At 55.8% G+C, this 15,706-nt stretch overlaps 1 protein-coding gene across 1 annotated transcript in view; it reads right to left on the minus strand.

Annotated features, from left to right (window-relative positions):
- Positions 1-15,706, minus strand: part of Padi2 (peptidyl arginine deiminase 2) — a 38,034-nt gene that overhangs the window by 21,653 nt on the left and 675 nt on the right. The window contains exons 2-3 of the mRNA XM_003471384.5: positions 5,691-5,874; positions 4,555-4,627 (exon numbers count right to left, since the gene is read on the minus strand). Of these exons, the coding sequence (XP_003471432.1) occupies positions 4,555-4,627; positions 5,691-5,874 (257 nt within the window). The remainder of the gene's footprint in view (positions 1-4,554; positions 4,628-5,690; positions 5,875-15,706) is intronic.

The following is a 15,706-nucleotide window of genomic DNA, read 5'->3' on the forward strand; positions in this document are numbered from 1 at the left end:
TCCAGGGCTTCAGACAGAGGGTCCCGGGCAATGTCCCTGCTTATCCCTTTTGTCAGGGAAGGGACCATCAGCATTCCTGGGGGTTCCATGAAGACAGGCTTCAAGGAGACAGTGGTGCAGTGAAAAGACTCAGCCTCAGACAGTGTTGGGTTGGACTCAGGTTCGCTGTTTATGAGCTGTGTGCCTTTAGGCAGGTTAGACAACCTCTCTGAGCCTCGGTTCCCTGACTTCTAACACAGGACCCTCTCAGTTACAGCAGCTTCAAGAACATCAAGGGGGGGCCCTACCTACATTTTGAACCACGTAGTCCTTGATGTGGGGCCTGCCCTGTGTGTGGTAAGATGTTTAGCAACCTCTCAGTTGTGATGGTTGTCACATCACAGATGCTGCTTCCAGATATTGTCAAACAGCCTCAGAAGGCAATGTCACCCCAGTGTGGGGGGGGAGTCCTGAGAGTGGCACCTGGTTCTGAGCCCCAGAGCTGCCCATGAAGACTTGATTTCACCCAAACACAACGTGGAGTGGGTGGAGCGGGTGGGAATGAACGCACCCTGCTCTGTCCCCTCTGCTCCACGGGGAGGAGGGAGGCTCCGCACAGGAAGGGTCCCCATGTCACCTCTCCTGTGCAGCACAGCCCCTCCTCCCCCTGGGTCCAAGGACCCCACTAAGTGCTCCCTTTGCCATCGCCTGATTCCTCCCTGGTCCCGACTGGCTTATCTGGGTGCAGGGGGCGGCAGAGGGTGGGCCATGAGGTCCTCGGAAGTGGCCCCCGCAGTGTCCAGTTGGCCCACTCCTCCTGCCGATGGTGCGCATTCAGCCCATCACCGTGTGTGCCGTGGCCGGCTGCTGGCCAAGGCCTTGGAGCCCACAATCCCGGGAGGTAAAGGTCATCTCACCTGCTTCAGGTGAGCGGCTCCAGCCTTGGGGCAAACTGGGCTGCTAACCTGGGAGGCTGGTGCCAGACAAGGGTGCAGGGGACAGCAGGAAGGTGGTCACCAGCTCCTGTTGGCCTCTATGACCTTTCACCAGGCCCTGGTCCTCTGCCCTGTGTACAGCTGCCCATACTCCCAACTGCAGGGCACTGTCCCTTCCATGTGCTCCTTGCAGTGTTCCTGGTGCCGGCAGGAAAGAAGCGACCTCCAAGTCAGAGTCAGGCTTCCCACCCCGGCTCCACATGGCTGTGCTCTGTCCCTCCACGATCCAGGCTGACCCAGGCCGACCCCCTACGTGGGTCAAATCTGCCTTCAAACGCACACAGTTGCTTCCCTGAAGGTCACGGCCAGAGCTGGCCACTTCCCATCCAGGTAGCCCTGTGACTTTTGTCCCTAGACTGCAAGGTGACACTGCAGCTCTGTGTGTCCATTAGACCAGTGGCCACCAGAGAGAGTACTTTCCACTGCTCTATTGCAGGAGTTTCTTAAAGTTAAAGGTTTTATCCATGCAATATTTGCACACACTGCAAAAGAAAAAAAGTTTAGTCACATGCCAAAGTGCTTCTTAGGAAAGCAGCGGCCCCTGCCCAGTCCATCTCCTCCCTCCCTGATACTAAACAGGCTTTGCTCCATCCTGGTTGAATAAATTCAGATACAGAGCTCTCTGGCTTCCTGTTATGCAATTTGGGTGTTTTAAAACTGGGCCCCTCCCAGCTCTACAGCAACCCTCAGTTTCTCTCTCTGCCCTGTCACCTGTCCTCAGGTCACCTGAAATGTCCTCTTCTGCCCTCTGCCCTCACTCGGAGCCCCCCACAAGGCTTCCTCCTGTCTGTTTAGATTCCACCGGGGTGATGCATGGAGGGACAGGGGGCAGGGCAGGCAGGACTGGCCCAAGGTCCTGTGCTCCTGGGACGGCTGTGCTGTCCCCAGAGGACTCCTGTTTCAGGGCCTTTGGGTCCCAGACATTTCCCAGAGGCTCTGGCTCCTACCTCAGCTCCCCGGAATAGCTCCAAGGTGTCGGGTGGCGCCAGGGTGTGGGGCAGGCTAAGGCGAAATGTCACCAGGATTGGGTTCAAGGCAGTTTGCCCTGAAGACCCTGAGGGCTCCGCAAGCTACCAGCCCAGGACAGTGGCAGGCTGCTGGGCTGCCTGTCCTACTGAGCTGTTTGGGATGTGGTGGGGTGGATGGGTACCCGTTGCTCTCCAAACCCAGATAATCATGAGGGCTCCAGGGAGTGAGCTCCTCCGAGGTCTGAGGGGGTCCCTTCCTCCCACCCCACACTTCTCCCCACCACTGTCCCCAGAACGGAGCTCTCGAGCCTTCAATGTCCCCAAAGATGAATTAGTTCAAATCTCTCATTCTAGAGCTAGGAAAAGTGAGGCCTGGAGGGGGTGGGCTACTTTCAAGGCCACACAGCAAGTCCCTGCAGGACTGGGATCAAGAGGGGTTCTGATTTGTGGCCAGGGATGTGCCTTAGGTTTTTCCCAGATCCCCAGAAGTAGCCCGAGGGATAGTAAGTTTCCAGCTCATCACCTAGGCAGACAGTAAACATGGCTCCCCAGAGAGGAAGGCAAAAGACAGCATTCACTCAGCACCTGCTCTGGGCCCCTGCCACAGGCCCTCTGCACATGCCACCCGACTGAATCCTCAGAAGCACAGCGCAGGAATGCTGTAAGTCCCAGAGGAGGAAATTGAGGCTCAGAAGGGTAATGTCACATTTCAGCAATCACAATGTGGCTGGAGAGGGCAAGGTCAGGATTTATTTCTGTCTACCTCAAGCCAGGGGCCTTTTCTGCTCGATATGGGGGATTCAGTTAAGACTTTGCAGAGTGGATCCCACCCCTTGGGGACTTTTAGAATGTCCTTGCCTCTGGGTACTGCCTTTGAATGATTACCCAGGATGTGGGTGGGGCTCAAGGGTTCCTGGGGTGAATGCCCAAGGGAACGGAAGACTGGTGGGGGCAGACAGACTAGTGGTTTCCTGGGGACACCTGGTATTCACCAGGACCCTGGCAGCACGGGAAGCATGCATACATTTAGCTGGCGGAGTGATGTTTTCTGATTGTAAATGAGTGTCATTTGTCCTGCCTACATCTTAGGAGTTAACACGATGGTGACAGTTGACAGCCGATTGTTTTAATCTCTTTTTTTTTTTTTTTTTTTGTGCCATGCATCAGTGTTCTCTCTCTCTCTCTCTCTCTCTCTCTCTCTCTCTCTCTGTCTTTCTCCTTTTGGGGCAGCCAAGGGGCACATTTTTCTGGCCCACAGAAGCTCACTATCTGCAACCTGTGGCAGTTAAATAAATGCTTAGTGACAGCAACTCAGGACTTTGAGGGCAATGCTGGTTCTTTGTCTCAGGCACACGTAGCACTTCTGGGACTGAGTACCGTGCACCCCACTTCTGGTCTGGTACGTGGGGATACCCGGTGCTGTTTCTCCTGGACCCCTCTGTGCCATCTCCCCTGAGCCCGCTTTGCTTTGGGGCCGACTTCCTGGCACAGAGAGCCGGGATCATCTTCACTCGATGGGCCTCTGCCTCTGCCCCTCCTGCCTCGTCCTCAGGTGTCCCTGTCTGCGGGGTTGGGTTTCCTCGGGGACAGTCATCCGAGACAGCCAGGGGCTATGCTGCACGTGAGGGTCACTCACATGCCAGGGCTCAGACGATCCAGGGAGTCTTTGGTTTCCTTTTCCTAAAGCCCTCTGAGGTCACCCCAGGGTCTCCCACCTCCCACTGGGCACCTCTGGGTGCAGGAAGAGGGAGGAGTTGACCAGCAACCAAGCCCACTTTGGAGGGAGCATCTGAGAGCAGACAGGCACTGCTGTTCAGCTTGTTACAGGACGCAGGGAGGGCAGAAGGGGAGCTGGTGGCTAGGGAGAGTCCGAGCCTAGAAAGTGAGACCTAGCCAAATGACTCAGTGGCCCACCAGCTGCCTCCTAGGGGTTTAGCCTCAGGCAATATTTTTGTTTGCTTTTCTGAGGCTTGGTTTTCTCATCTGTAAAATGGGTATATTAATGGCCTTAATCCTTGGTATTGCTGTGAGCATAGACAGAAACCAGGACTGCAAGATACCTAAACACTGGAGTATGGTACACTGAAGGTGCTCCATAAATGCTCAGTGTTTACCGTTCTCCTCCTCCTCCTCCTGCCTCCCCCGCCCCACAGCAGCCCTAGACACGACTGAGGTGCACAGAAAGTAGAGACATCATCAGGGTTTTTTAAAAGCCTCAAGCACACAGTGGGTGCTCAAGTGAGTTTTTCTAACCTCTCTGGGCCTCATCATCCCTGTGGGTCCAATGAAGGGCTTGGACGAGTGGGTTAGGGACCAGAGCTGCATCTCTGTGTACTCAGGGCTGGATGTGGGGAGGGTGAGTGGGGAGGAGCTGGGATTGCCTAGGACCAGGCTGCAGGGGAGAGGGGGGAGGGACAGTCTTTCCTGGTTCTCCACGGCCTGCAGGGTCAGTCCTTGGCAGACGAGGGCTCTTGCTGTAGGTGGAAGGACCAGGGGCTCGTGTGGCCCTGCCTAGGCCTGCCCTGCTCAGAAGAGAGCCTGAAACCACCGAGCTGGGCAGCAGTGCCGGGCCCAGGGGGTGAAGGTACCCAGGACACAGCACGTAAACTCACCAATGGCCGTGAGGAAGAGTCCAGCCTGGTCGATGGGGCCACCGCCTTCTTCCTCATAGTAGTTGACGGTGACCTTGGGTGGCATGGGGATAGAGCAGGGGCAGAGATGAAAGATCCCAGCAGAAGTCAGGGGAGCTCTCAGGACCCCCAGACCCTCCTCTCCAGGAAGCTCTCCTGGGCCTGCTTCTCCCAGATGACCAAGCTGGACAGCAGACGCCCCACTTCTCGGAGCACAGGATGCTCTGTGCCCACCTGGCCCCCATGCACTCTCCGCTGCCTCAGGCGGCTCCAAATCCCACTGTGCCCCACGTCTACCGCTCATGCTCCGATCCAGACAGGCTGTTTTCTTTGGGTACAGCTCAGCCAGCACCGCCGAGGGGCGGGAGCGGGCAGTGCTGGTCCTGGCTGCTCCATGGGGGTACTCGCTTACCCCTGAATGCTCCACAGCCCCTTTTGGAGACAGTGAGATCCAGGGTGCTGGGACTGAGCCCCCAACAATCCCATGGCTCTGAGATCTACTCTTCCCCTTCCTCCCCCTAACCGTCCACACTGTGACCCTAGGAAGCCACCGCTCCCAGTTCAACAAGACAGCTGCTAGCCGGGGCCACCGAGCTCTTGATATGTGGGCAGTCTGCACTGGGACATGTTGTAGGTGTGAACTCAGTTTAAGTGAAAAAAAAAAAAAAAAGAAAACGAAAATAAAAAAACTATCTTATTTTTAAAAAATTTAAACCATGTCCAAGTGATAACTTGATGTATTCGTTTAAGTAGATTATGTTAGGAAAATCAATTTCTTTTCTTTTTGTGTGCGTATGTGGCACGGAGGGGTGAACCTAGGATCTTTGCACTGGGCTGAACTCCAGCCCTTTTTATTTTTTATTTTGATATAAGGTCTCACTAAGAGACCCTAAGATCGCTAAGTTGCTCAAAGTAGTGACCCTCCTGCCTCAGCCTCCTAGAGTGCTGGGGTTACAGGCATATGCCATAGTGTGGAGCCATTTTTGCCTCTTTTTTCATATGATTATTAGAAAATTGGGGGAAAAAACTGCACGCAGCTCTCCTGGGACAGGGCTACTCTGTTGTGCCCCATCCCTGGGATCCTGTAGTTCAGGAGCAGGACTTCCCTGACGTGGTACCTTGTCGCTGCTGGCCTCGGTGCTTGCTTGGCTCATGGTGAGCCGCAGTATGGTGCTGGGCGACAGGGCCCAGCGCTGTTTGCCGTTGGTGGACACCTCCTCGGCCTCCCCATCACGCACCACCTCCACCTGCACGTGCTCCGAGTGCTTCAGGCTGAAGGTTGTGGCCCCGGCTGGGGCCGCGCTGGAGGGAGAGAGGACAGGGGTCAGGGGGAGCCCTGGGGTAGGTAGAACAGGGCTTCAGGAGGAGGCTCCTGGAGGCCGGGGAAGGAGAGGGCTCAAGGGCCTCCTGGGTCATCTTATCTTGGGGACAAAGGGCCAGCTTGGCAGCTACCTGTTAGCAGAGGTTCCCGGGCCAGTCTTCCCCTAAAACCTAGTCAGAGTTCTGGGGCTTAGAGACCTAAGTTCTTCACTGTTTTTGAGGTGCTGAGAATGGAACCTAGGGCCTCATGCGTGGTAAGCAAGTGTACCCTGAGCGCACCCCAGGCCCAGGGCCTGAATTCTTAGCAAGGATCTTAGGCTTCTGATCACTTGCAGCTTTGTGACCCACTTTGGGAGCATGTGGTACCGTGGGGTGGGGTGACAGAGGCCCAGACAGAGGGATACATTTGCTCCAAGGCAGGTGATCCTCCTCAGCAGGTGCCTCCCGTCTCCAGACCTGTGAGAACATGAGCAGCCCGTGGGGTTTGGTTTTGGCCGCCTGAGCTAAGATGCTGGCTTAAGGGGAGGTGACAGGGAGATGGGGGAGGGGAGGACACCAAGGGCTGACAGTTTTGCTGAATTCGGTGCTTGGTTTGAGGGCTCCCAAAGGCCACAGAGGGCTCAGAGGGATCTAGGAGGGATTCTGAGGGATTTGTGACTCAGACACTGGCCTCAGGAGGTATCTGCCATTCTGGCTTCCAGAATCTTGACTCTGATGGGCTTCAGAAACAGCAGGGGTGCTGTCCGAACCTTGAGGTGTGTTCTAAAGGCTGAAGATGTGTGGATTCTGTCTCTGGAGAGTCTTCCTGGTGCAGCTGAGGTGAGGCAGGGACTGCTGACCCTGTGACCAGGACAGGCTGCAACTGGACTTTGAATTTAGTTGTAGTAGGGCTGGAGTAGCCCCAAAAATCTGCTTTGTCTCCTGTTTCCAGGAACTGTTGATGCTGCTACACACTTTGAGAGCCCCTGGTCTGGATGTTCAGCAGTGTGGCCCAGTGGTTAGAGCCCCGGGATGGCCAAGGTTGTAGGTGTCAGTCTGTCGCGGCTGCTTGGCATCTCTGACTCGCTACAGACTGGGGCTGAGGACATAGCTCTGAGGCACAATGCTTTCCCACCATGCACAAGGCCCGTGCTTCCACCCCTAGTACCACAAGGGAAAAATGGCACATAAAAAGTAGGCCACTGCAGGGGTCACGGGCCGATGGCCGGTACCAGGAGGGACACTGCCCAGGAGCCAGCAGCCCATTCCAGGTGTTGGCAGAGGAGCTCAAAACAGAAGCTCCAAGCCAATCTGTCCTTGTCCCCCTACCCTTTTCCAAAGTCTTCAGCCCCCTGGGGACACAGGGCTGAGCTGATTTCTATCTTTTTTTAAAGATACATGCTTTGTGGACATGGCCTCGTTAGTAGGACGGGCAAGTCCAGGCAAAAGCCCTGGATCCGGGGTCCAGCTGTGGAAGACCTGGGCCTGAGCCCAGTTTTGTCAGGGCTTGAGTCAGGGTTGGGGGGACCTCTGGGGAGCACGGGCCCCTCTGCCGGATCCCTGTCCGGCTGTAACACAGCCACGGCTGCTTCCCATTCTGAGCTTCTGCACACAGTCCTGTCGGTGCTTTACAAACTCCACAGGGGGACGATCCCTTAGGACCCTGCCTCTGTGACTATGCTGATGCGCCCTGCCTGCTCTCATTCCTCTGGGCCAGTGAGAAACCGGAGCGGGCCCCAGAGGGTCCAGGGCGTTGGTACCCGCCACATCACAGCCCCAGGGGCCCACACCCTCCTACAACCCAGTGCCAGTCCTGCTCTGAGCTGAGCTGAGCAAACAGCTATTCAAACGGCTATTCTTGGAGCAGCAGTCCTGGCAGAAACAACAAAGGTGCCATTGTCCCCAGCAGATCCTGCCAGCAGCCTCCCTCCGGGAGAAGCTCCTCTCGAGCCCCTGCAGCGACCCAAGAGCTGCTGTGGGCCTTGGGGACTGCAAGCAGCCGCTGCAGCATGGAGGGAAGGAGTGGGGCGAGAGAGAGGTAGACAGAAGGACAGACGCCCGTCCCTGCACAGCACCTGCACTGCAGCCCAGCCCTGGGACCTGGCTGAGCTCTGTGTGCTTTGGGAGTGAAGCATGAGGGAGCCTGCCTCTCCTGACTTTCCCAGCTGTGTCACCAGAGAGGTTTTTTAAAAAAACATAGAAATCAGGTCAGAAATCACTCTTCAGCCTGGAGCTCACCCGGCGGCCCTGAGCCTGCCCATCCTGCATTTTCCGTCACCCCCTAACTTTCTGCATGATTCTGCTTCGAACCTGCTGTTCCTTCCACCCAAAACACGCTTCCCTGTTTGGGCCCGTGTTTACTTTCCTCTGTGCCAGCTGGCTCCTTGAAAGCAGGGGATGGCACCGTCCTTATCTAGTTTTAGTGTCTGGCAGACAGCAAGCACAGTGTTTGCAAGAGGAAGGTCTGGAAGGGGAGGGCCTCCTCGCTCGGTCATACACTCATTCAACACACGCCAGGCACCGTTCTAGGCGGTAGGGACTGAGGGGTGAAAAACAGGTAACATGTTCCCCAGGCCCACAGAGTGTATATTCTATTTTTTTGGTACTGGGAATCGAACTCATGACCTCGTGCTTGCCAAGCAGGCACTTAAGCTGCTGAGCTAAATTCCAGGCCCAAGAGTGTATATTCTAGGGAAAGAGAAGACTTCCTGTGATTATCGCTGAAGGGGACAGTCCTTTAGGAAAGAGCATTGGAGCTGGGGTCTAAATTGCAAAGGATTAAGGCAGATGGGGAGCCTTATAAGGGAAGGTAATGGGGGATGATTCAAAATATATACAGCTATGAGGGTGCACAGTGGAGCCCAATATTTTCATAAAGGTAACATTTCTATCATTAAAAACAATGAACGAAGCCAGAAGATCTTACACTTAAATGTACGTAAGACGGGTTGCTGGGCTGGGGATTTAGCTCAATGGTGCAAGCCTGAGTTCAATCCCTGGTGCAAAAAAAAAAAGTTATTAAAGGTAATTAAAAAAAAAAGATAGCTTCCTGGGTGCATGCCCATCTTTCCCACCCCGGTCTGGGTGGAGCCTGGGAAACCGCATTTCTAACAAGCTGATGCTGCTGATGCTGCTGGACCCCGGAGCACAATTTGAAAATCACCCAACCGGACAAAAGGAGGAGGCGTCCAAGCCACGGGGCAGCCTGGGGGATGTGCAAGGTGGGCACGGCCTCGCACGCTGGCTGAATGTGAGCAAGGGGCAGAGGTGTGGTGAGAAGAGGTGGCAGAGATTTTACAGGAGCCAGGAAGTCCCTGCAGGCTGCTGAGCGGGGCCGGTGTGGCCATCTGCATTGCACACAGCTTGCCCAAGTGGATAGAGGGAACAGAGCAGTGGTGGGGACAGAAGGTCCCCACGCCATGCTGGCTGTTTGTTATCATGCAGATCTCTAAAAGGTTCACCATCACTGCAAGAGAGGGGCTGGTGAGAATTGACAGCAGGTGCCCAGGTGAGCAGGGGCAGCTTTGGGACTGGATGGTGGCTTGGAAATGGAAATGGCCGGGAGGCTGGTGTCAAGCGACGGATACCTGCCAAGCCCCTCTGGTCGGCTCTCCGTCAGCGCAGAAGGTCACTGGCTTGGCTCTGCAGGGCTGGGAGGCATGACACGCCTGTCCCTGGCTGGCGCTGCCCCTCTAGCCTGCTCCACACCTGGCTGGACCTCGTTAACACCACCCGGGGCTCATCCTTGGGGTGAGCCAGCTCCTGGCAGCCTGGGTGCGACAACCTGGCCACGGGGCTTTGGAGGAGTTGGTGGGGGAGCTGTGGGTGCCAGCCTGGCATGCCACCCGGAGTGAGCACCCTTGAGAACCGTGAAGGGAGGGAGGCAGGGCCCGGGAAGGTAACAGTCTGGGCCTTCCATCTGGTGCTCGGTATGGAGGTGGCCAGAGCCCTGAGGCTGGGCAGCCGCTGGGCAGGGATCCGGGAGGCACAGCCCGTGTCTGCCTGCTGCCAGCCTCCTGCACTGGAAGCCGCGGCAGCCCCCAGCTGTGCTCCAGCTGCCCGGGCCTCAGCTTAGGAACAAAGCACTCTGGTTCGTGGCCATTCCCTTCCTCGGGAGCCTTCAGTGACTTCCTACTGGCTACGGCTCCCTCACCACCTGTGCGCTCCCCGGGGAAGGTCCTTGGTCTCACTCTGAGCCCTGACCTCAGCTTAGTGGCTCCTCTGCCAGAAGTCTTCCCTGGTGCCATCAGCCAGATGCATCGCTCTCTTCCTCTGCCTCTGCCTCAAACAACACTTAACAAACATCAAAAGCACCCTTTGCATGTGTGCTATGGGCTTTTGAGTGCCGGGACCATAACTAGGCATACTTTGCTTGAATAATATAATAATAACCCAAAACCTAGGTTGTTCCCAAGATTTAGATAGAATTGGATTCATTATTATAAACAGCCCAAATGACCATCAAGTGATGTCTTTTTTTTTTGGTACGAGGAATCAAACTCAGGACCTCATGCTTGCCAGGCAGGTGCTGTGCCGCTGAGCCACAACCACAGCCCAACTCGCAGCTGCTGAATGGGTAAAGAAGATACGCGATTTTTAATACACTGGAGTACTACTCAGCCATAAAGAAGGATAAACTTGAGACATTTATAGGTAAATGGATACTTATAAGTGAAATAAATCAAACACACGTGTGTAAATAGTGCATTGTTTCTCTGGTGTAAGAAACTGAAAGTGTCAATAAGGACCAGAATGTATACTAGAAAGTATGAAATAGGCGGAAAATGCTCAGTTGGGAAAGGGAATTAGGGGGGAGGGGAGAAGAAAAAACGGAAGAAAAGAGGGAGAAATGGAAACAAAGGTTTTGTATATAAGGAGGGGAAGAGGAGTGGAAGGGAAGGTAGGGGAATAGGAAAAGAAGAGGAATTGAGATACGTCATGCACAGGTACAAAGTCACCGAGATGAAAGTGACCATTATGGATAATTAAAATGTACCAGCCAGGTGTGGTGATGCACACCTGTAATTCCAGCACTCAGGAGGCTGAGGCAGGAGGATCACCGCAAGGTCAAGACCTGTCTGGCCTACAAAGTGAGTTTAAGGCCAGCCTGAACTGCTTAGTGAGACTCTGTCTCTAAAAAAACGTGCCAATAAGTTTAATTAATAAAAAAATCCAATTCTAATCGTACATTTACTATGTACCATCTGTCAGGCACTGTACCAGCCCTCTTTACTGTCCATCCCTCTGGTAACTTCAGGAGGCCCATGCTGATGCCCCCATGTTACAGATGAACACCCGAGGCACACAGAGAGTGAGCCCTTGCCCTGAGTCTCAGGGACAATGTAGGGTGGACTTGAGCTCCTCGAGGTGCAGATCTGGTAGAAGTCCTCCCTCTGGTCCTCCAGCTAGGGGATCCTGGCTCAGGAGAACACCAAAGGAGAGGCCCTGGCTGGTTTCACAGCTGGGAGTCCCAGCCCAGAGAGTCCCCTGGCTCACTGTCCTTGGGTGAAGGACAGAGGTCAGTGGCTCGAGTTGTCAGGTACCCTGGTCAGGAGCACGGAGTCGCCCTGACACTCACGGGGCACTCAGGCCAGCTGGGGGTGGGAAGTGCGGGGCCCTGCCACCATGCTCCCATCCCGACTCGGCCCTTGGGGACCCCAGCCATGTCAGGAAATGTGGGCTTGGCGGGGAGTGCGCCAGGTCCTCTCCAGCCTGAAACCAGAGCCCAGGCAGCTCTTGGCAGGGCCTCCTGCTCAGGATTGAAGACTTTGGGTGTTGTTCTAATTTATGGGGCCACCTGAGCTGGGCTAAATGCCCCCCTCCGCATTTTCTCAGAGGCAAGTGCAGCTGGCCAAGCTCAGCCACATGCCTTTGACCTTCCAGGGGCCCGTCCAGCGATGTCCAGTCCCTGCTGTGCCAGCCTGGGCTGCATGCACCGGCAGCCACATCCATTCATGCACCCACCCCTGAGCCCTTCAAAGACTGTGGCGGGGGAGGGGCTGACACACAGGCCCCAGCAAGGGCGGGCCCAGGCCCCTCCCAGCACTCTCCAGCTGCCCGGTGCTGAACAGTGCAGCTATCTTCCCGTCCCCAGCAGGTGGGGCACGGATAGCACCACATCAGGACCTTGTTATGAGGTTTAAAGGCCTGTAAATTATAAATGCACGTATGACGGACACACAGTGTTAAGAAGGCTGCCAGTTTCCTAAGAAGTACTCGGTAAGTGTTAGCAAATACATTAAGTAAATAATAATTTTTAAAAAGGCCACTGAGATAGAGGGCCCGGGGCTCAGAGCGGAGCAGGCGTGCACATGGGTAGGCACAGAAGCTTGCCTGGGGAGTCTCGAGTGCATCAGGAGCAGCATGTGCAAAGGCCCTGGGATGGGAATGAGCTTGGTGTGTTCGAGGGCAGATTGCACCCAGCATGCCAGAGTGTGGAGTGAACAGCTAGGATGGGACTGGTGAGATGTGGGGAAGGGAAGCCGATGGCACCCTGAGTGCCCACTGCTGCAAACTGACTCAGAATCTCCTGGCCTTGGTTCTAATAATACTTTTTTTTAAAATAGATGAATCCTGCTGGGTGTGGCAGTGCACTGCTGTAATCCCAGCACTCGGGAGGCTGAGGCAGGAGAACTGCTGTGTGTCTGAGGCCAGCCTGGGCTACAAAGTGAGTTCAAGGCCAGCTTGAGCTGCATAGCGAGACCCTGTCTCAACAAGACAAAAATACAGATAAATCCCCAGCACTCACATCAAGCAAGGGACAGAGAAGGTCTGGGCATGAGAGGAGCAGGACTGAAGCTCTCCTAGCTCCCCTCTACGGCCGGTGCCTTCTGCTGAAGGCCCTGTTTGCCCAGTGCTTTCCAGTACCCAAGTCTAGGATTCTGTCCTGTCCCTTTGCGGGTCTTCTGCCCGAGCGTGCAGAACGGTGCCCTACAGGGAACGCGCCTGTCAGCCTCTGCCTTTGGGAATGGAATGCTGGGAAGGGGAAAAGGGCACCCCCACTTGCCATCTGCTGACACCCTAGAGGAGTAGAGCTGCCTGTGGCTAAGGGGCTCACGGGAGAGTGTGGCCCGGTGTCCCACACCAGACCTGGGACAAGTGCGCTGGGAACCCCGGACGGATCACCCTAACTACCAGCACCTTCTCTAGGGAAAATCCTACTTCCTTCTTCCTGTGCATAGACACAGAGCTTACTGGAGACTCATAGAATGTGGCTGGGTCAGGGCAGATATCCCCAAGCTTCCTGGTTTTCTGGGAAAGCATGGGTGGCCCAGAGCACCCCCTCCTATGGTGGCCAGGATGACCCTTTGTAGGGCAGCAAAGTGGCTGACTGTCCACCACTATGACTAACGGTTCAGCCTCTACCGGCAAAAGCTCCTGGCTTGTGTTTTGTGATTGACCCTCAGCCGGGTCAACGGAAGCTCAGAGAGGTAAAGGGAGGTGCTTGAGGTCACACAGCAAGTGGATGGAAGCCCAGTGTGGGTGATCACAATCCTGCTGCTTGCCCGCTGCCCTGCCAGCTTCTCAGCCTGAGAGCAGCCTGTACTCCCAGCACCACTGCATCCCCGGAGGAGGGAGAGGAGGAGGAGGAGTTGACTGACCAATAGGGCAGCCCCTGATGGACTCCCCCAAGGTCTGTGGCCAGGACTGGAAGGCCCTTCTGGCACCTGGAGGGCAGAACCTGCACCAGATCCAGCTGGGAGGGCTGGACGGGATGGAGAGGGCAGGGCTGCATGGCGATGGGTGGACGTGGACAGGGGCACGCAGGTCCCCCCTGGACAAACACTTGGTCTCTCTGAGGCTCACTTTCCCATCTACAAACTGGGATGGCCCCAGCCCAGTGTCTCCAGGGTCTGTGGCAGGAGGAAGAGAGATGCTCACGGTGCCTCCTGCTGTCATCAGCCCAGCGGACCCTCGTGTCCCTGCAGGTACCAGAAAAGACACTGGCGACAGCCTGAGAACTGGCCTCGCTCCCTAGAGGAGGCTGCCTCCTCCCAGCCCTGCAGATCTCAGCGGGTGGCAACTCTGCTCTCTTGCAGGGACACTGACACTGCCTGGGACGCTGTTGATTGTCACAACCAGGGGACTGGTATGGGCATCTGGTGAGCAGAGGCCAGGGATGCCTCTAAACATCTATGACATACAGGACTGCTCTCGCCACAAAGCCCATCTGGCCTCCAGGGCACTAGGTCTGAAACTGAGAAACCCTGCTCCAAACTGAGCGGGGAGGTGCATGCCTGTAATCCCAGCACTCAGGAGGCTGAGGCAGGAAGATCACTGTGAGGTCGAGGCCAGCCTGGGGTACATGGCAAGACCTCGTCTCAAAACAAAACAAAATCTGGAGCCCTGCTCCAGATTCGTGGTGTGACCTGGATGGTGGCTGCCAGCCCACGCAGCTGAGTGTGTGCAGAGCCCAGCGTACTCTGAGCCGTGCTGCGAGTGTAACACGTTGGGTTTCAAAAACTACACATGAAACCAGAAGGCAAACTGTCTCATTAAGAATCTGCATACTGGTTATGCATTCAGATACACTAGGTTAACTGGGGATTTAGCTCAGCAGAGTCAGTGCCTCCTTACTCTGAGAAGTCATGAGACACTGGTTAAAAAAAAAAAAGATGGACAATAAATAAAATATATTATGGAAACTAATTGTACTTATTTATTTTGACTTTTAAGAAAATGTGGACTCTCAGAATATTGACAGTGACACTGAAGTCTGTGTTTGATTTCCTTGGGACAGTGGTGGCCCAGCCTCTGATGCCTTGGGCCAGAAACGACCTCAGGATGGGGGGTGGGGAGGGTGTCGGGTCCTATGACTGTGGTTGTGACTCCAGGAAGGGCAAAGGAAACTGGCACACCTCCGCCCCGCCCCACGCCACCCGCTACCGGCCTGCGCCTCTCTGTGCGGGCAGGGGTCCGTGCACAGAGTTCTTTGTCACCCCCCAACACCCCCAGCCTTCCAGGCAACAGCAAAAGTGACTCGGCAAACAAACAAGGGGGTTTGGTGACAGCTGTGGCTTAGAGACCTGAGCACCTGGCTCCCACCCCGCTCCCTGATGGTGCCCAGTTCAGAGCCACTGGTGCCAAGAACTCTCTTTCCTGCTCTGCTGAGGCACTCAGTGATCACCGGCCTGAGGTTTACACTCGGAACCACTGAGGCCCAGGCAGAGGGTGGGACCCAGGTCAGGGGCAGGGCTGCAGAGAGAGGTCCTGAGGTTGGATGGGGTCCAAGATGTGAGTGTCTGCTGTGGAGGTGTCCGGGGGTGCCTGGGCAGGAGGCCAGGACAGCCAGGGCCACAGAGACGGAAGGAACGAATGCACTGGGGAGGGGATGGGGGAGACAAGGAGTGGGCTTTGGTGCTCCAGGTGGCAGAATGCAGGGTGATGAGGCACAGAGAGGCCAGGGGACCCAAGATCACAGGGTCCCATGTGCTTGCCCCGAACCCGCCCCCCAGTGACTGGGGCCTTGACGAATACTTGTTATAAGGGCTGCAGGCGAAACCCCAGCAAGATGCACCCTGCACCCCACCACCGGCTACACCTTCCCAAGGCCCCGTCCACACAGCAGGGGGCCTTGTCCTTGGGGTCCTATCCTATCCCTCTGTTTCAGAAATCCTGCACTCAGGAGTTTGTGGTCAGAGAGGCGGGAAGGAGACAGGATCCTGGAGCTGGGGTGCTCCCACAGGCCCCGCCCCTGCACCCAGAATCTCAGGCCCTCAGCCCGTGGAAGGTGGTCCCCCTCTGGCCCCAAAATGAAGTCAGGGATGGCATCCAGGGACACGGAGACAGGGACAGTGCTTGGGGACGGGCAGCCACCCACAGCCCAGGGAGGGTG

The sequence above is a fragment of the Cavia porcellus genome, unplaced genomic scaffold (assembly GCF_034190915.1).
Source record: "Cavia porcellus strain 051 isolate PalLab524CR breed Dunkin Hartley unplaced genomic scaffold, mCavPor4.1 scaffold_25, whole genome shotgun sequence".
Lineage (NCBI taxonomy): Eukaryota > Metazoa > Chordata > Mammalia > Rodentia > Caviidae > Cavia > Cavia porcellus.